Source organism: Lepisma saccharinum, chromosome 26, assembly GCF_977018435.1.
Source record: "Lepisma saccharinum chromosome 26, izLepSacc3.1, whole genome shotgun sequence".
NCBI classification, from domain to species: Eukaryota; Metazoa; Arthropoda; class Insecta; order Zygentoma; family Lepismatidae; genus Lepisma; species Lepisma saccharinum.
In genome coordinates, this window is record NC_139254.1 from 22,661,205 (window position 1) to 22,682,771 (window position 21,567).

General features: G+C 37.0%; 2 protein-coding genes across 2 annotated transcripts in view; both read right to left on the reverse strand.

Annotated features, from left to right (window-relative positions):
- Nucleotides 1-21,567, reverse strand: part of LOC145979592 (phospholipid-transporting ATPase ABCA3-like) — a 234,895-nt gene that overhangs the window by 169,483 nt on the left and 43,845 nt on the right. The window lies entirely within an intron of this gene.
- Nucleotides 6,659-19,751, reverse strand: LOC145979347 (ATP-binding cassette sub-family A member 7-like). The gene is made up of 4 exons (XM_083112212.1): nt 19,569-19,751; nt 16,060-16,281; nt 9,816-9,963; nt 6,659-6,873 (listed from the first exon to the last, which is right to left on the reverse strand). The coding sequence occupies exons 1-4, from the start codon at nt 19,749-19,751 to the stop codon at nt 6,659-6,661; spliced, it is 768 nt and encodes a 255-aa protein (XP_082968338.1).

A 21,567-nucleotide genomic window follows, 5' to 3' on the forward strand; every position in this document is an offset into this window, starting at 1 on the left:
GACCCTCTCTTGTTCATCCTATACATCGACAATCTCTCAAAGACTTTCCTCACTTCCTGTCAATATACTCATGTTTGCTGACAACTGTAAACTTTTCAAAGAAATCTCAACCACACAAGATGCTGTGATTCTCCAGAATGCTCTTTCCGAACTAGTCACATGGTGTAAGCAGTGGAATCTACAACTTAACCCGCAGACATGTTCCTCCCTCACAGTCTCTTTAAAAAAGAACAATACATTCTCACTATGTTCTTGAAAACAATTATATTACCACAGTTGTGAACCAAAAAGATCTAGGTGTTATCATAGATGAAGAACTGAACTTTAAGGAACACATTGCAGCTACAACTAAAAGTGCAATGTGCCTCGTAGGCCTCCTCTACAGATTCACTTCTCTTAGCCTATTTTCAAGTCGTGCAAATGATAGGAACACTTGCTCCAATGTTGTCTGGCTTATGGTGTAGTCTTCTATTATGGGGAATGTCTTCTTCACTCTCTCCATCGTAGAAAACATCTTCCCCCATGAAAAGGATTGATCAGTTATGTGATAATGCAACAAACTCTGGAAGAAAAACAGTTGTATTACTGTTTGGTACATTGAGGAGTTAAATAAATATAAAATATTAAAAATATTTTTTCATTAGTACAGTCTTAATGCTATGACCAACTCTCAAACTAAAGTGGACAGTCATTTGTTTACTCCTCTCATTGTCACCACAGATGAAAATTTTTCTCTTTGCTTGTGCCGGAGTGCCCCTGTGTTGCCATATTTACAACTCTCTTCCCTTTCTTCATCATCAAAAGATTCAACTTTAGATATTACATCTCTGCATTCATTGCATATGGTTCTCTCCTTTCTGGTGCCATAAACAATTGCACTGAATAAATGTGACAACGATGGGGCAGGATTGCATGGCAAGCAGCTGATTGCATCACCCATTGCCACTTTGCTCACTTAGGGTTGAAATTGCCATGACAGAGCCAGGGTTTTTCTCTTCTTGGTTGAGTTATACAAATATATTGTTTTAATTTAATTCCTGGTTCTTTGTGTAGCTTTGTTACAATTGTTCTAGGACAATATCCAATGCTATCTCAGGTCAGATGTGAATGTGGAGGAGATGTGAATCGACTATGATTCTAGGAATAAAACCAATTTAATACAATTCCAAATGCTTGAAGATTCTGGCTTGACTATCTCAAGAAAGAGTTTCCTTATTTTTTTTCCAGAATTGTCTCCTCATTGCATTATTACGAGCTTTGAATAAGTAGTTGAAAATTAGTTGCTGATTTCAGTGTTTGAACTTTCATTAATCCAACATGCCAGAAGTTTCAAGGGAATGGAGGTTGAACCTTTAACCCTTTCCAGACAGGACTTAGAATATCAAGTGTTCCTGAGGTAAAAAATTGCTGTTTTTTAAAAAAAATCGTAGAAAATATGTTATGCATGTTATTATTTAACATTTTCCCCTTAAAATCTACAATTTCTACTTGATACTTGCAACCAGTCTAACTTATAGTTCAATAATGTCATACAGAGGTCTGTCTGTGAGGTATTCTTTGATTAGCTGCAATTTTTTCTTTAAGAGAGTGGTATCTTTTAGCCAAGAAAGAAGGTAGTTGGGGAATTTTAAACCTGCAGAATGTGGTGATATGTCTGTCAGAGTTAATCCGTTAGTCTGGATATGGAAGTTTTGTCTTTGTCGTGTATTATGTCCATGAATTTCTTCATTTCTAAATTGAGTTTTGTCATTAAGTACTTATATAATAGATTTATAAACATACAGCGAGTATAAAGTCATAATTTTGTTTTCACGAAAGGCAATTCTGCATGTGGATCTGAATGGTATTTTGCATAGAAGTCTAACAGCCCTTATCTGTAGTGTGAACACTCTTTTTGTATGTACGTGAGCTCCTCCTCCCCAAGTTGTAATACAGTAATGTAAATGATCCCCCACGGAAGCTAAACTTCCATGCTGTTCTCTCAGAGAGACATGAAGCATTCACTTTTCTTCAGGTTTTTGCTATGTGTTGAAGTTTAATTACATCATAGTGATACTTTTGAGTGCAGTAAGTCTATAATTTCCTAATCTCGTTGCAAACTAGCGTCTGACATTCATAATGAACTGGAAAAATCTTCTACAGTCTAAGCGCCTGCTAAATTCCTTAAGTTACCTTGGCTAAATGCTGCGAAATAGCTTCTGAGGTAACAGCTCCAGCCCACTTGTTCCACTAGCCTCAAGACTGAAGTTTCATTGCACACAGCGGCAGGACAAGATAGAGAGTGTTGTGTGATTGAGCGGTTGAAGATGAAAGCTTTTAGTTCATTGAACTTTGCAATAAATACAGCAAACCAACATCTATCCTAACCGAATTAAAAATTGAAATCAAATCATACACAATGCATTTTCACACGAGTTACTACAAGTCTGTAAAATGAATAACTGGATATTCTTCCAGTGGGAAATTATATTGTTGTCCTTGTTTGTTCCTGAGAAGGGAGTTTGGAACAGTTCGGGTTTTGTCACATTAACAACCTTCTACAAATCTAGCGTACGTCATGAAAAAACTCAGCCATCTGCATGCCATTATTGCATTAAGGACGTTTGAATTACAAGAATACTCAACTCTATGGATAAAAAAAGAAAAGAAAAGAAAAACGTAAACTTAATCTACTAATAAAAAGATTAAACAAGTTTCGAAAAAACATTATTTCCTTTCTCTGATCACTCATAAATTGCTTTTTTATTAAATTTTTCTTTGTTGTGCATCAACAATTTTGTTTCTAATGTTTTCTTTATATTATATCATATTTTCTTTAAAATTATTATTGTCATATAATGTTAACGTGCCTCATGTATGTCACTTCTGACAATTTGTAATATACCCACTTTTCACCACTTTTGCCCCCGCACTATGCTAAACCTTATCTACAAAGGCAAATATACTGTCTTTGTCTCTCGCCCCTCTGTTTTGGAACCCAATTGCCGCCACTGAATATATGTATCGTATATTTATTTTGGTTCGTTTGAATAAGGGTTGAATTTTACTTGGTCTACTGTATTATATTAAGACACCGGGCAGGGGGGGGGGGGGGCAAGTGCAGGTGACCTGTTCCCCTGCCTGATTTAGCATTGCACGCCACTGTGGAATACACATTACCTGTCACTGTGTGTTCTGCGAAGGAAATCGGGCCATATACCTTGAACTTCGTGATACCCAATCACACATTGATTTTGGAGGTGTCTTGTTCCCATGGTGGTATATCATGTGGCTGTTCATTGGCCCACAATCTCCAGTTGTGTCGGTTGACAGTTCCATACGTGTGAAATGTGGCCTCATCACTAAACAACATGTGTTCAATCAAATCTTCCTTTGTAACGTGTGCTCTAGACCTGAAGTCGGTATGACTTTTTTTTTTTTTTTAATGTAATCGAGTATCTTCCACACAGTCGCTTCTGGTGACAACAGCTCCTGGCTTAGCCTTCATGTTGATGCTCTTGGGCTTCTGGTGTTGACATCTTCTATCCCTTTTCATGGTTTTGGCTCCTCGCTGCACCTTCCTGAACGTTTAGCATTTTGCACAGTACCTGTTCACTTGAATGTTTGAACAGGTAGCTCTGATATTAGCCCTGGTTGGAACAGGTTTGTGGAATTTCCTTTTGAACTTTGCCTGGACCTCCTTGAAGTGTTATCCCTGCAAACGTCCCACACCACGGATATTCTCTCTTCTGTAGTCAGCATCTTTCACATCACATACATCAGAAAGAAGAAATCAGCCGTTTTCATAAAAATGGATAGAAACTTTATAATCACCCTGTATTCAATAAACAGTTCCGAACTTTATAGTTTCATAATCTCAGAAACAAGGGAACATTGTACATAGTATGAAATTTCTCTACTTGGGAGATCAGTATTTTTTTTTTGTTTTTTTTTTTGTAAGTAACATCATATGTGCAAAATTTTGCCATTCTGTTATTACTAATATAACAATATAAGTCATGTACCCTGGACTGAAACAAGCATGTAAATTCAGAGTTATTTCCTCTACATAGAAATCTATTCCAGTCACTTGCTTACAGAGGATTGAATCACTCAGGTTCTTATATCAGATTCACAGAACATCAGTTATTAGTACCTGTTAATATTATTCTGATACTGTCTAAGGACTGACAAGGATTTGGTTGGAGAATGAATCTTCTGCATGTGAAGGCAAAGGTCTCAAAGATTTTCTCTAATGGCATTGGAAAATGTGGAAAATGTTAGCGGGGGAGGGGGAGGGCATGTTTGGTGGTACCTTGGGGTTAGCTGGGGGTCGGGGGTTGCTCCTATGGTTTAACATGGTGACAATGAGACACAGGGATGGCTGAAGATAAAATTTTAACCCAGGCAATGTTTTTTTTGTAACCACACTATTTCCCAATCTGCCCCCCCCCCTCCCATAGTTCTGCCCTAGTTCCTCCTACTTTCCACCTATCCGCAATAAGAAACATCACCATGTTATATATATGGCTTTAATGACTAAAATTAATAGCCTTATTTTTAAAATACTTTAAGTGTTACTGTTAAGGAACATGTTTATTGTAGGTATGTGTTTATTTAATACCTACATAATACAGGGCTACTACAAAAGAAATACACTTTCAATGTCTTATAAAACAAAAACTATTCGTAATATCAACATGAATTTTGTGCTGTTGGGTTGAGGAACTGTGGAAGTTTCGATAGGACACTTTGTTGGTGTTTGTTGTTGTCGATGATTGTTGTTCCGGTGCAACAATTTTAAGATGGCTGCAAACGCTTCTGAAAAATCATATTGTGTTCTTGAACTAGTCAATACAAACTCCATTACTGTCGTACGACATTTTTGAACATGTTTCGGAAAACCAGCACCTACTAGACAGTCGATCTAAGATTAGTACAGAAAATTTGAAACAACAGGTTGTTTATGTAAAGGCAAAAGTCTGGGAAGACCCACCCTGTCAGAGAAAAAGGTGGATCGTGTCCATGCTGTTTTCCAGCAAAGTCCACAAAAGTCCACAGAAAGGGTGAGTTTGGAACTACAAATGGCACAACAAACAGTGTGGAAAGTTTTACGGAAGAGACTGAAAATGACGCCTTACAGATTGCAGTTATTACAGCATCTAAAGGAAGATGACAAGGTTAGACATTGGAATTTCTGCATTGAAATGCAGGAACATAATGAAGAAGATGGATTCATTGAGCGGATAATTTTCAGTAATGAATGAACTTTTCACGTGCTACATGGCTAAGTGAATACACAAAAATGTCCGAATAAGGGGGACTGAACGTCCAAGGGTGACAGTGGAACATGTGCGGGATTCTGCAAAAGTGAATGTGTTCTGTGTTCTATCCTGCACAAATGTTTATAGACCATTCTTCTTTGTAGAAGACACGGTAACAGGCAGTGGCGTGCCCAAGGGGGGTTGGTGGGGGTTATAACCCTCCCCTTGGCCCAGTATTCCTTAAAAAAAGACAATCAAATCCAGGAGAAGATGGAAAAATGAGGGCTGACTACTAAAAAATGTATACCTAACTCCCTCCTTTCGAAAATCCTGGGCACGCCACTGGTAACAGGAGTTGCATATCACTAAATGCTAATGAAATGGTTTATGCCTCAACTGCATCAGGACAGGGGAAACTTCATATTCGAACAGGATGGAGTACCACCTCACTGGCACCAAGGTGTTACGACTATTCTGGATGAAACCCTTCCACACAACGGTGCTCTAACACGCTGGCCACCATGCAGCCCTGATCTCACACTGTGCAACTTTTTTGTTTGGGTATTTGTCAAAGACAAGGTGTATGTCCCCCCCCCCCCCAATTCCTAATGATATAGATGAGTTGAAACAATGCATCACGACAGCTGTGAAAAGTGTAGATGCAGGTATCTTACATCAGGTTTGGGTTGAATTTGATTATCATCTTGATGTGTAATGTGTGACACAAGGAGAACATATTGAACATCTGTGAGTTCGGAAACAAAATTTAAAGAATTACTTTATAAAACAGTGAAAAGTGTTTCCTGATAACATAAATAGTTTTGGATTTATAAAGCATTGAAAGTGTCTACTTCTTTTGCAGTGGCTTTGTACATCAAAATAACAATAATCTCTTAGCTTATTAAATTGCTCCATGATTTTGCAAAACACTTATTATGTTATTCAGCAGTAACTTTAATTAATTCTTGTCAACAAAAATCCAACTATTTTTAAAACAAATAGCCATGCACCCAGTGGAGATACATAGTAGTTTGGATCTCACCTTAAACTGTCGATCCAGTCCCAATTAGCCTTTCTGTGCATAAATTAGACTTAGAAATAAATAAAGAAAGGTATGTAATCAAATCAAAAATAAATTTTTGGTGCTAATGAAGGGGATATCCCAGTTTGGTGCCCCCCCCACAAGAAAGGTACCCTGGGCAGTCACCCAGATTGCCTGGCCTAAAAGCCACCCCTGATAAGACACCCCTCACTTAGAAAACACAATTTCAGTGGTAAAAGCTTAACGAAGTAAATTAGTATATATAACTTCCACTAGTGTTCACCAGCAATAGCGGGCAAAGAACAAATTACTGCAAGCACAACAATAATAGCAAAGATTTACATAGAAGTACAGAGGTGTGAAAGGAGTTAGGTTACCTGTGAGAGGTTAGTACAATGGCCTGTCCTGCTTTCTGGCTTTTCTGAAGAACACCCCAAAGATTCCTTCGTGCCACAGGATCCACTCCACTGGTTGGTTCATCAAGAAATATGATCGGCAAGTCTCCTATGAGAGCCATGGCTGTGCTCAGCTTCCTCTTGTTGCCACCACTGTATGTGCCACACTGTCTATCAGCGTACTCGTTCAAATCTAAAAATGAATATGAAAGATGCACTTTCACACAATGCAACATTTATTCTTACTGAATGTACACATAACTAAGGTGTAAATCAAAAACCCTGAGACCTTCTGTAAACAAACGGTCTCACTGATTCGATGTATCACTCCGCATCAGCTGATTCATGACCACAATCATCTGCTGTTACACTCATAGTTCGCTGCACTTATTCATTTTATATAAGAGCCTCTGAATGTGAGAACCCGCTCTCAAAACATCAGATGAATATGCAGCCGCATACAATGTTACTCTCCCGGTCATTCTCTCTTTCATAACCCTTAAAACTGCAGACACTGACACACCACTGCACTGGGTACGAACTTAACCACTTCATTTATTGGTTTCTCAAGATACCACTGACAGAACGTTACATAAATATTGAGTAGAATCTGTTTCTCGCCCCTTTTCAAAGGCTGTCCTTGCTGGTGTTTTGAAAACAAGCTCGGAGAACACGGAGACTTTCCCGCATGCATAGAACTCTCAATGTTATTTTTCTAAGGATAAGTCAGGCAATATTACTAAGTTGCACTACTTCCTTGCTGTTCACATGATTATTTTTAGAAAATAACCAATGTTATAAAATATCATTATGTACACAAATCTCTAAGCTCATTGAAAGTTATAATGCATATTACTACAAAATGTTCACACTTATCTTTCCTTGCCATGTTACCAAGTTATTTTACGAAGTGCACTATATTTGGCGGAACAAAAATCGTTATTAGGATGCTTGTCAAAGTTTCCAACCGCAATAAATTTACGAAATTTCTTTGTCTTGTGTTGATCATCATCATCAATATATTTATTGGACTTACAGCAATGCATATGACTGTTTATGCCCATTATATATTTTATTTACATAAGATACAATTTACATAAAATCTACAAACAAATTTCAAATACACTCCTATCTTTATCAAACCTTAGAAATATACGTAACCATGTTATATCATTTTGTCTAAAAAAATGCAAGTAAAATATATTCAATTCGCATGCAAGAAAGAAGCCAAATTTATGGGAAATGATTACTGGTGCAAAGAGTTAACCATAAAGGTGAAGCAATAAGTAAAAAAAGAAAGAGCATTGGGTTTAAAGTGAGACGTCATTTCCAGTAGCGTATCCCATACTACAAATTGGCCATTGTTTTACCTTACGTAATGAATCCTGTAACAACGCTGGATTTTCGTGTGGATTATTTTACTTCTATGAGTTTGCAATCCTTTCTGCATGCAGGTGGTTTTGTTTACAGAAGGTCTCAGGGTTTGTGGAATATCCCCCAAACCAAGAATCTTGCACAAAAATTCTCCCCTCTAAAACCATCACAGAATGAAGCATGCACGTTCAGAGGATTTTTTCCAGGGAGGAGTAATCAAGGTACTTTTTCCAATGGGGGCAAGGGAGGCATGTTTTTCCCAATAATAGTGATGCCCCCTCAAAAAACACATTTTCAGTCTGAAATTATCATTTTCCTTCAACACACTTCTAATAATTAACATAAATTACTGACTGAAATGAAATTGTGTGATATATAATTTTTAGGTGGACATTCATTTTCCAGGGGGGAGGAAGGCCCCCTCCCCCTCTTCTGCTCATCCATGGCAGTACTGCAGTCAGAGTAACATGAGTGAAAGACAAACATAAGAATGACAATCTCATTGCTCAATATAAATAGAAAACAAAAATTAAATGGAAAAACAATTCTTATTACACCATCTGGCATACTTCGTAATTTACTGGCATAATAGCCCTGATGTACCAGCGGCATTGGAAAGTATTGGTTGGAATTTATTTAGGGTACTGGCTGATACTTTTCTGGCATTTTGGTCTTACACGGGGTCTGAAAAAATTACCCCTGGAATTTTTTAAAGTCTAATTATCCTGGAAATTATGCAAAATTTGAAGCTGCTTCTTATTTTGCACCAGTTTTGTGTGAAAAAATGCATTTTATGACAACAAATATTTTAACATTCTGGTGTAATTCTTGAATATATCTAAGTAAAACTCTTGGTAAGTTCATGAATATAATTGGTTCAAACATCGCTCTTCAGCATCATTATATATAATTTTCTTTCCCTGTTACATTTAATATTGCTACAATAAATTATACTCTCCCCTCTCTCTCCCTCACACACACACACACACATATACATATAATAGTGAGTGTACATTAAGAGTCATTAGGGTGTCTGCCATTTGGGAGAACCAGGTTCAATTCCCAGGTTGGGTAATCAAAGTTCGGAATTTTTCTGGCCTTCTCCTTGCAGCTGGAGCATGGTGATGATCACATCAGCTCCAAAATGGCAAAGATCGAGAATATGTGGGGGCCCACCCCCACATCCCCTAAATGTGCCTTCATGGCATGGTGCTCGTATAAGCATCGGGAACTTTACCTTTTACCTTACATTAAGAGCCAGCCTCCTCCCCCACCATTTTTTTAAATGATATTGCACCCTGCTGCTACATATTACAATTCAATAAACCCTAGCGACCTTTTGTGCAATGGAGTTGGGTTGTTCACTTTCGAACATTTGTGTCCTGGAAAAGTTTCTTGTTTGGTTGGGAAAGTCAGCGAGAGACACACAACCTGTTGCAGGAAGACCAATGATTTGCCAAGACCCTTTTTCCTAGTAAAGCATAAAACGTCACAAGAAATGAAAAAAAAAAACTGCTTGTTGAACCACTGCACCCTGCTAATGCATCTCCTGACATGTTTAACAAAGTTTCCCAACACTGTTCACATTCCAGTGCCACTTTTAGTTTTAACCACAGGAGTGGTGGCACACTTGTAAGAAACGTTTGAAATGGCCCTTGTATATGACATTACATTGCCAAAAATGCTATTCCAATTACATAACACAGTCTAAGATTGGCACCGTTCATGCCAACCATGAAAACTCTCTGCTCTATAACTCACCCATTGCAGTGATCCATTTTCGCACTTCATTTTCAACATCCTCTGCTGGAATTCCATGTAAGTTTGCAAACAATCTCAGCATCTCATTTCCGGTGAGAACATCTATGATGGCATCAAACTGGGGGCAGTATCCTATTTTGGATAAATACTGGAAGAAAATAATAATATTTTACATTATCCTTTGGGGATTGTGAAGAATCACATTTATAAATGTTAGATCAAACCAAAATTGATGATGCATGCCAAAATATTAAACTCTAGCAAGATTTCAGCACAAAATCATTTACTGTATTGAGAGGTTTAGTTTTTAATTTTCTAAGCAGATGCAAGATATACTGATATATCTATACTTTTAAATTTATCCTGGATCATTTATTTTTCCTTTTGCTTTGTTTTTTGTTTCGATTTCTTATTTAAGAGCCCAAGGTAGGCTAATTGGCAATGGACCTACAGTTTAAAGAGGGATCCAAATCACTATGTGCCTCCACCAGATATCGATCCCAGGATCCCTTAATTGCAAGGCAATAACATTACCACTGTGCCATCAGAAAGGTCCATTTTACTTTTGCCTGTAGATCTTTTTGTATCACCATTAACAATACACAGTGATCAGAAATCTACATTTTAACAGTAACTTCGCTACAGCTTCCAAAAATGTAGCTTCTCTACAGCTACATTTACCGAAAAGTAGCTCACTACACTACTCCTGTTCGCTACTCACTACTTCTGCGATACTATTCATTAAAAGAAAATATGGGTATTCAAAAGAAGCAGTTGTACTTACTAGAAAATAGATTCCGTTATTTATTATTATGATACCCATCATTCTATCATTTTGTTAGCAGCATTCAGTGTTTGAGTATGATGTGTGCGTATAGTATAAGTGGCAAATTAATTCAAATTTGATATCCGAGTATTACCATTAGGGTGTTACTCAAATTTGACATATTTTTCAATGAACATATTTTCATTTATGTTTTTATTTTCTTGAAGATAAATAGCCATTGGCCGGATTATATTGATGAATGCCATTTGGTTATCTGGATATCAGAATTATTCCCAGTCGACAAGGTAATGTTACCACAACGTTGTGGCAACATTAGCCCCTAAGATACCTAACGTTGTTACTTTTCCTGCTCCACCAAAATAGGCAATTGTTAGTCTGGAGATTTTGATGAATTAATCAATCTCTAACTACACCTGGTAATCAGTTTCTTTTTGCAGTACTTAGCTCCTGATTATATAGTCTGGAATAAAAATATGTATCATGGGAGTTTCACTTGTATTCTAAACATTTCATTTTCTGATCTTCCTTACAACTTCAATATTCACACATCTTTCGAAGGACAATAAAACACATTTTTTCACTAATTACTAATTCACTTGTATTCAAAACATTTCATTTTCTGATCTTCCTTACAACTTCAATATTCACACATCTTTTGAAGGACAATAAAACACATTTTTTCACTAATTACAATCTAAAGTATCCTTATTTGTGTTACTAAAAGTTATGTTTGTTTTTCATTTGAGTCACACTGCCATCTAGTGTACGCTGTAGGAAATATAAGGTTTGGTGGTCAGTGCACACACAAATTCAGATTAAACAAAACACTCCGATCTGACGCTTGTGGCGCTCATGGTAGTGACCATCCAAACTAAAGCGTATTCAGTGGAATGTTTTTTGTAACGTTCATGCCACAACGTTGTCAACCTACATACAACATTCATCATAAACACAAAAAGCATACAACGTTCTGGCAACGTTATCAACCTTGTGCCCCTACATACAACATTCATCATAAATACAACATTCATACAACGTTGTGGCAACGTTAGTGTGTTGACTGGGTTCATATATCAATGAAATAAATTACGTGGTTATCTATAATCTGCGATATCAGGACTTTTATCATCTAGATTAACCCTATTGCCATTATCTAGTAATAGGCATGGTCTTTTTAAACCTCACACACAAGTAAGCATTATTCTTGAATTTTTTTTTTTGACACTGTTGACGCATATAAAATTTAACTCAAAACTCCAAGAAGAAATGTAGATGTAGCAAATTTTTCGCTACAACTACAGGAATTTTATAGCTTCTCTACAGCTATAATCTTTAAATCTACATCTACATCTACAAATTTTGTAGCTAGATACAGTAGCATCGCTTCAAGCAGCATGCTGTTTCTGACCACTGCCAATACATGTACGTGTATTTATTAACATCTGTGACCACTGTATATGGTCAACAGAATGAAATACACATAAATCAATCCTGGCACTAACTAAGATGTACTTAAAAATACTGCCAACTATGTATATGCTATTATACAGGGTGTCCAAGAAGTCTCCGTATCCCTATATTATATTACATAGTACATATTACCCCTAGCTAATATATATGACTTATTTACTACAATATATGTATGTATTTATTTACATAACATACTTGTGGATTTTACATTACGTTACAGTACATTGTTTGCCCCATGCGTTGCCATTCACACACACACATCATTGACCATTCCTCAGCATTGTAACTACATTCTCACATCAACCATGGCACAACAGATGACATATATTAATTTTAGCAAGCATTCCATGTGACCTTCAGAGAAAGGATGCCAACCATGGAGACAAAATCATTCCCAAGCAACTGAATACCAGCCTATTTTCAACATGGTTGCAACAGGATGCATGAAAGTAGGAGTATAGGGACTTCGTGGAGACACTGTATATGTGTATACATATTTATCTGTATTCCTTCTGTTAACACAAACAACTATTAGTTTCAGGGATATCGGAACTTATTCAAGAGGGGGGGCAGGTTTTCCAATTAACCAACCAAGTTTAGAAATCTCTCTTCCCCCTATATATATATATAATATGGGGAAAATAGTACATATGTATGCATATTTAAATATGTGTATTACATATTTACATAATTACATAATTATATACACAAATGTATGTATATATATATAATCATATAATTATTGATACATATTATATTGTCATTACATAGCTATTTATGTAATGCGATAAATACATTAACCCACCACTCGATGCTCTGTTAATTTTTTTTAATGTCATTTATTCTTTCTTTTAGCTAAACGGGGGAGATGAGGGTAGAATAAACAAATCTCAACTTTCGCAGGTACTATAACTGTGTCAAGGAAGTATCCATGTTCATCAGACATTTTCATGGGCAGGTGTAGTCTGTAGAGGAATAAATTTCCTCTGGCTCCTAAGACATCTTACTTCTTTTCTTCATGCTGACCTCCGTGAAGTAGTGGTTATCGCAACATGCTACAAAGCCAGGGATCCCGTGTTCGAATTCTGGCCTGGGCATAAGTGTTATTTGTGATTGTCCTTTCATCAATTTCAACATTCTGATTCTCATCTTTGCGATTAGCCAAAAGTGGCAGAAAAGTGAATTAAAACAAACTAAATCAGTTATTTTTCATCACAAACTGTGTGAAGACCTCAACCGCCATAAATTTAATCATTTAGACAAAATTAGGAGTCCTGATAAAATTAAAGAAAACTGATATACAGGCAAATATCGCTTATGGTAAAAATAAATAAAGTGACAAAAATTTGATTTGAAGTCAACATTATACACAGGGGTTCAACGTAGCTGGATCTATGCAGTAGATTTTCGTAACAAACCATTACAGGAGTAAAACTGTGGTGTTTCTTCACACACTTCAAAGTATGCAGCATTAAAAACCAAGAGCGTGAACAAGGAAGGGATGATTGACACGGTACATCCCTATCTGTTCTTCAACACAGAAGACATAAATTAGACAATAAAATACAAGGAGAGAAGTACAACTCACCAGTCTATTGCTTCTATATCAGGCGACTGACATATGTGCTGTGATCTTCTGATCCGACTTGACATTTCCAATATTTTGAGTCATTCAAAATGCAGCTATTCTCTGGACCAAAAGGGAAGGGGAGAAGGAACTGGAACTTTCAAGAATATGCTGTCTAAGGTGGGCACTCTTTTTTGTAAGGCCAATGACCTTGACTGCGGGGGTTCCTAACGAGAGATTATTTCCACAAAGACCGAAGTAGCGGTCAGAATTTGCATGCAAATGAATCCTTGATCCGAAACAGCTCTGTTCCTGAATAGGCATAGACTCTTTTGCTACTGTGTTGGCAAGTGAATGCGGCTTCCTGACCTACGTCTCAATTTGGAATGTTGGGTTATGTCAAGGAACTGAACACCATTTAAAATAAATAAAAAATAAAAAAAAAAAAAAAAAATTGGGATATTCATTTTCCCATTGTTTCAAAATAGACTAACCCCTTCCTTCTGAAGCCCTTGAGGAGAAGTCATGAACATCTTCCACCGAGAGTCTTATTTTATCTTCCTCACGTTTTGAAAAATAATTTGCACAGTTGGGAGTGAAATGCCAACTTTTTGGAGTCACAGTGGTCTAGTCTGACTGCCACGCAGGAGGCCCGGGTTCGATTCCCGAGGTTGCTGATATAAGGTCGGAATTTTTTCGGCCTTGTCACCACATAAAGAGGCTCTGGGGCTCACCCAACCTCAAATCAATGGGTACCTAGGGACAACCCTGGGAGTAAAGGCGACATGAGCACGATGCTGATCACATGACCTCCAAAATGGCAGAGATCTAGATCTAGAATCTAGGCCCTAAATGTGCCTACATGGCACGTGCTATATGCACAGAGAATGAATTGCAACATTATAACGTTTTACGACACATACTACGATGCATTAAAAATATCCTCAATGCATCGATTGCAATTTCCAAATAACTTTCAAAATTTTCGGAGAAGCGTTGGTCCAGGGAAGCCTGGCTTGACTACGACTGTAGCCCCGGCCGCTGAAAGATAAGTTATTGCCAAAATGGCTGCAAGAGCAGATTGGGGCAGGGTGTAGGGGCGACCAGTTTCACCCGAGGATATTGTGTATTTGTGTGTTTGGTGGAACTCATTGCCAGGGGGTGCCTTTTTCAAATTTCTCCGATATTGATAAATAATTTGCAGAGCTAGATTGAATAATTGCATATACTGTGACATTTTACGACATGCATGGTAGGTCTTTGCTAAGGGGCATAGGCGGTGAAATTTGTAAGGAGGGTATGGGGTGGGGGGGAGGGCGAAAGATCGAAACATTGAAAAGAACTTTAGACAAGTGGTAGGTAGAGATAATCGAGGACAGGAGAAATATATATTTTTTCTTATGTTGGGAAAGGGGAGGGGGGGCTTAAAGTTGTTATTCCGCCACTGAGAGAACAGCACGGATATTGCCGAGGTGGTACTTGCCAGTTTTTTTCGTCTTGCGAAGGAATGGTTTACCTTGTTCTCGGTCTGTCCCCAGTTGTAAATGCCTAACTTGTACTGGGTCTCATCTTGAAGTGTAAATACCCATTCTATTCACTTTTCCGTCTAGATTTAACAGAGGTCTGTCTCATCTTTGGTCTCGTTTCGACAAGTCTTGTCTTATCGATATTGTTAAAAGATCATCTCACATTCGTTTCGAATTTCTTCCACCTTGAATTTTTAAATTAAAAGGTTCAAGCTCCATCTGCCCCCCTTGTTCGCAGCCCTTGCCATGTAGTTGTAGATGGAAAAGAAGAGATTAAAATTAAGCTTCCTCTGGCCACCCCCCTCCCCCACTCCTTTCCCACTGGGGTACACTGGGTTTATTGTTTCACACCGAGCTCACCCGTACGTACAAAACCTGGTAGATAAATGGAAACTTGGAAACGGAAGCAGCGATTTCCTAAGGGGATAATTTCACGTTACACTTGATTTGTGGAGACGTGGCTGAAATTCTAATCTGCACGTCAATCTTTGTGTCATGTACTTCTTGCTGGTAGCAAAACCTTGAGGCTATTTTCATCAACTAGCACAAAAATAATTTTCCATTTTTTTCAAACCAGAGATAAGTTGGGGGGAAAAAATATAGTCTCATTTTTAGCATGCAACCAGGGGGGCAAAAATACTATATTGCCCCTCCTTGATGGCCCCCGTTCTGACGTCCCTGATTAGTTTCTATTCTAGCCCTTCCAAAAAATGTCAGACTGGCATATCATTGTGTACAACGAGAAAAAAGAACTATGTGTATATACAGCACAGATACACAAGAGAGTAGAAATATTTTACTCTGTTGTACTACATTTAATGAAAGTACAGTATATTTTGAAATCATGAAATATAGAAATATTTTTCTTTTCTAGAAATGTGTATTGTACTTTACCTTTTTCCTGCAACCTTCTAGACTATAATTTGAAACATAAGCATTTCCTGAACTTGGGTATTCGTCTCCAGTCAGCATTCGGAATGTGGTTGTTTTTCCTGCTCCATTGACTCCCAGAAGGCCAAAGCATTGCCCACTGCCAATTCCAAACTGAACGCCTTTCACGGCAGGGAACGATCTGAAATTTTTCTTTAAATCTTCAACCAGAAGCACATCGGAGTGTGAGTTCAATCAACTTGTACCAGCTACGATGAAAACAAAACAATGAAATATTAGATAAGTATGTAGATGTTTCTAGATGTAATATTAACAACAACAGAAATGTTCTTGTAGACTCTTTCTTGGAGAGAAAAATTGAAAAAGAAAAGTCCAATCCCAATTTTCTCTTCAAACATTGGTAACCAAGAACATGAGTGCTTGAATCACAAACTTGCCACCAAAGGTTCCAGGTTCGAATCCAAGCCTATGGTTGTTCAATATCACTTGACCAATGTAATTGCATTATGATTCATTCACATTGCAATAACCCAAAATGGCAGCAATGGAACACAAATGAAAAATTCAAATTCAAATAGAAAACACACGTGAATGTGGCACATAGTAGATAAAATGACTTTCCTACCTACAGACTAACTTATTGTAATAATAATACAACCTCCATACAAAACAATATTTATACTTTTCCCTACTGGTCTTTTGAAATTTGTATGATAATGCATGTGTGTTTATGTGTTGTATCCAAAATAGATCATGCCATAAAATGTATGGCTTAATAATCATTGTGTAAGGCCAGGGTGGATAAAAATCATAAACTTTATTAAAAAATCATTGTTGATGATTTTTTAAATTTAAATTGGATTTTTCTATTTAAATTGGTGAAAAAAAAACATGCTTAGAATTGGTTGTATGGTTTTTGGCACCATACTTCTTATAGAAAGGATTTTTCTAGTAAAAGGCCTTGTAAAATATTTGAACAGTTTGATTCAAGCAAATAAGAAATTTATGCAAACATACATTTTTCTGCACATGAACCTTCTATGGAAATGTTTGTTGAGTGTGTTAATGACACTATAATAGTTTCAGTAACTTTTCTTCCACTGAAAATGAAGCATTTTAGATGTCATATGTAATTGTAACTTACAATATTATTTAACGTCTTTGTCTGATACCTGGCGGAGGTACATAGCAGTTCAAATCCCACTTTAAACTGTAGGTCCTGTCCCGATTATCCTTACTGTGCATAAACTGGACTTAAAACACCAACTCAATCAATATTTATAGTCTTTGTAGCTGAATTTTGGCGATTTTTTTAACGATAGTTTACAAAATATCAGCTGCCATGATTATTTACAGTTTAATGATACTGACACTAATTACAGTTTAACATGATCAATATTTTGTATATTTTTCTATGCAGAATGTTTCCTATTTTTGCCTATACAAATTATTGAATTTTAAATCAAGGAAGTTTAAGTGTGTTTACAGTTTATAGTTTATGTTTCTTTTCGTATGAGCTTCGCCCCATCAGTACATATTTTGTTTTGTTTCTTAGAGCCTAATAAACACCATTAAATGATTACGAGATTAATGTCCTTTCACGAAAAGTGATTTTGATATCTACAAAATTCTTATGTACATTATTCTTTAAATGATTTTAATCTTGATTTAAATTGCAATTTAAATCAATCCACTTTGTGTAAGGCTCCAAGCTTATCAGAGCAAAAAATGAACTTACAACAAATTTTGCCAGAAGTTTCTTATTGTGAAAGTAGCTGTTATTTACATATACAATGCCTACATGAAATCATATCATTATCTGTAACACATCTTATTGCTATATCATCATTACTAATTCCTAATAGTGATTAAACAAATTTCAGGTGATTATGATTTAAATGTAACTCATCAACTATAGATCAAAATTTTCACATCAGGCAGTGGGAATATAATCAAAATGTCCATCCATTCACTGGTTTTGAAAAATGCATTTGATTTGGTTAATAGAGAGAACTTATATAAAATACTAGTCAAATTTGGAATACCTAAGAAGTTTGTTAATATGATAAAAATATGCAATAATGAAACAGATAGTAAAATTCATGTGGTATTAACCCTTGAGTACTCGCGTGGCATCCCGTAACACGGATACTCGCGCGGGTGACAGTTGTCACCCATAAGGTATTTTATTTATTTCGAAAAGACTAATTATTGTATGGTGGTTTTTTCTTTTGTTATATTTACAAACTATTCTAGGGACACTTAAAGTATTTTTTTAATTAGTTTTGTATCAAACAGGTGTCGTAAAGAAAAAAATTACCGAATGGTTCTTTAACAAAATTTTGCATGGAAAAAATATCTTAAACTTTAGGCTACCATAACTTTTTTTTAATGCAGGGTAACATTGTAAAACTCCTTGCTCATCTGAAAGACTGCTTTATTGAGAATCCATAAACATATATATTAACATATTTTGGCCTTTATTACAAGGCAAAAGAAATCGCTAAAGCGTACCCTGCATTTTACATATAGAAAGAGTATAGTCACAACAATGTTTGTTACTCGTAATAATTTTTTATGCATATTGTAGGTTGAAAATTTAAATGACAAAGAATTGATGAATGATCACTACAGATAAGACGTCCACATTTTTCACAATGTTTTCTGGTTGTTTTGTCTCTCGCCCTCCCATACAGATAGCAGTGACCTCTACTGTTATCTTGTTGTCTGCGCTCAGGCTGAAGAGTTTCTTCGATTACAAGAAGCGCCTTTCCTCTGCTCTTCAGGTGTACAGGGATGAAAGGAAGCTCGATTAGACTGTCAATCAGAGGTTCCAACACCAAACTTTTCAGAAATTCTCGTCTTGCAGGTGGTTTAGCTGCAGCATTGTTTAACTTGTAAATGATTGAGGCGCTTACCACAAGTTTTGCCCCACAAGTTCTAGGACTTCTCTGATAGGCGCAAGCCGATCAATTTCTCTTCGCTGCTGACGAACTCCGATGTCGTCAAAATGATGACATCGCATGAGGAAATGAAATCTATTCTCACTAATGGCAAGATAACAGACTTCCACACCAGCCCTTGCAGAGTTGTCCCACATTGCTTAGTTTTTTTCTTTTACTGCTAAAACAGCCGGTTAGTAGCAAAATGCCTATGAAAGCACGAATTTCAACAACATTCGTGTGTTTCGCATCCCTGTCTCGGATAAAATGCTCCTTTATATGGTCAATATAAATGTTGGTTGATGTAACTATAGTTCCAATAACGTTAAAAAGTAAAAAGCAATCAAGTGCACTGCGTGCTTCCCTACCCATGTCCAGTTGGTCCTGGGAGCCGCAAAATAATGTTGTCAGCTATGGTTCGTACATTTCTGGGCTGAGAGGATAGTTCTTCCACTTCATTACATTCTTAAACTGGTCTCTTAAAATGTATAAATTTGCAAATGGGATGTCCTCTTCATCACTGGATTCTTCTTCCGCATTTGGCGGCAGGTCATTTTCGGCATTTTTCACTTGGTCCGTTTGTGGCTCATCTGCTTCTTTGGTGTCAAAGAGATCATCCTGGACATCTAAATGATCATGTCCACCATCGTCACTATCATTCTCCACAACATCGTCCTCATTGGAACTCTCACCAAGCAATACGTCCAAAATAAGAGAGTTATTACAGAGTCGTGGACGCTTCGGTGCATTCATAACGCCGTTAATCGCGCGGGGGACAAGTGTCACCCAACTGACTTTCAAGCGCAATAACACGGGTCACTCCTCACTACAACATACAAACGCACACTAGTCAGGTAGCTGGAAATGTAGGGGGAAGGTACTGAAGCACCTACCACTCCCCTCCACCCCACTGCTTGGCGGTAACGAAAACAAAGGGGTTGGGTGACAATGGTCACCCGCGCGAGTACTGGAGGGTTAATATGTCTGACAAATTTGCAATTCATGATGGGTTAAGACAGGAAGATGTATTATCTCCATTGCTCTTTAATTTTGCCTTAGAATATGCTGTTAGGAAGGTAAAAGAAACTAATGGAGGGCTAAAATGAAATGGTAATACTCGGATGTTAGCACATACAGATGATGTAGTCTTGCTAGGGGATGATATAAATTCAATTAAGAATAACCAAATATATATTTTAAAAGGAGCTAAAGAGAGAGGGTTGGAAGTTAGCAAAGAGAAAACTAAATATATGTTTACAGTTCAAAACCAAGTGTTGGGTGATAATCAAAATTTAATTATAGATATCATTTCGTTTGGATCAGTTTCCAAATTCAAGTATCTATGATTAATACTAACAAATGAAAATGATATTAAGGAAGAAATAAAAATATAAAAAGCAGACTTAAATCAGGAAATGCTTGTTAATGAAAAAAATGTGTACACTCACCCCCAAATTGAATTTTCTCAATAAAAACTTTCAATTTTTTTTTGTAATATTTAAAATGTGGGACATTCCATGAAAAGTGGTCCTGTCAATCTGGGAATTATATTGTTTTTAATTGCATAGAGAGCTAAATGTTTGTGAATGTGTATAATTTGTGAATTTCTCCAACAAAAATTATTAGCATCTGTGGCCTCTATGAGGGTCACTATTTATATTTTGAGCCTTGGCAACACTGATTGAAGTTAGGCGCGATTTGACGTTTGCACGGAATCGTCTGGCATTATTGACCATAACGTACTTCAAATGTTTTGTCAATAGCTCCATTTGTGTTGTTTATGTTGCCTTGGAGATTGCACGACAACAATAAAATGGAATTAACTCGTGAACATTTTTGTGCGATGATTGTTTACGATTTTCGACATGGATTATCAAGACAAGAGTGCATCGATTAACTTACTTCCACATTTGGCGATGAAGCCCCTCCTTTGCCACTGTCAAACGCTGGTATAACGAATTTAATTGTGGCTGCCATTCGCTCACCGACGAGATTTGCGAAGGTCGTCCAAAATCAGTTGTTGTTCAAGAAAACATTGATGCTGTGCAAAACCTAATACTGCAAGATCGTCATGTGACATACTGTGAGATTGAGGCAACCATAGGCATTAGTTCCACAAGCATATATAAAATATTACATGATCATTTAGCTGTGAGAAAGGTATGTTCTCGTTGGATCCCACACAATTTGACAAAAACTCAAAAAGACGCTCGCGTCAATTGGTGCAAATAAATGCTCAATAAATACAATCGTGGTGCTTCAAAAGACGTATATAAGATTGTAACAGGTGACGAATCATGGATATATGCATATGAGTCGGAACGTAAACAGCAGTCGACTGTATGGGTGTTTCAAGATGAACCCAATCCAACAAAAGTTGTTCGCGCTCGAAGCACATCGAAACAAATGGTCGCCTGTTTCTTCGGGAAAACTGGTCATGTGGCAATTGTGCCTTTAGAGGAATGTAGAACGGTCAAGTCTGAATGGTACACAACAATTTGTTTGCCAGAGGTCTTCGGTCAAATACGGAAAAAAACAAACGCCGTCGGATCATTCTTCATCAAGACAA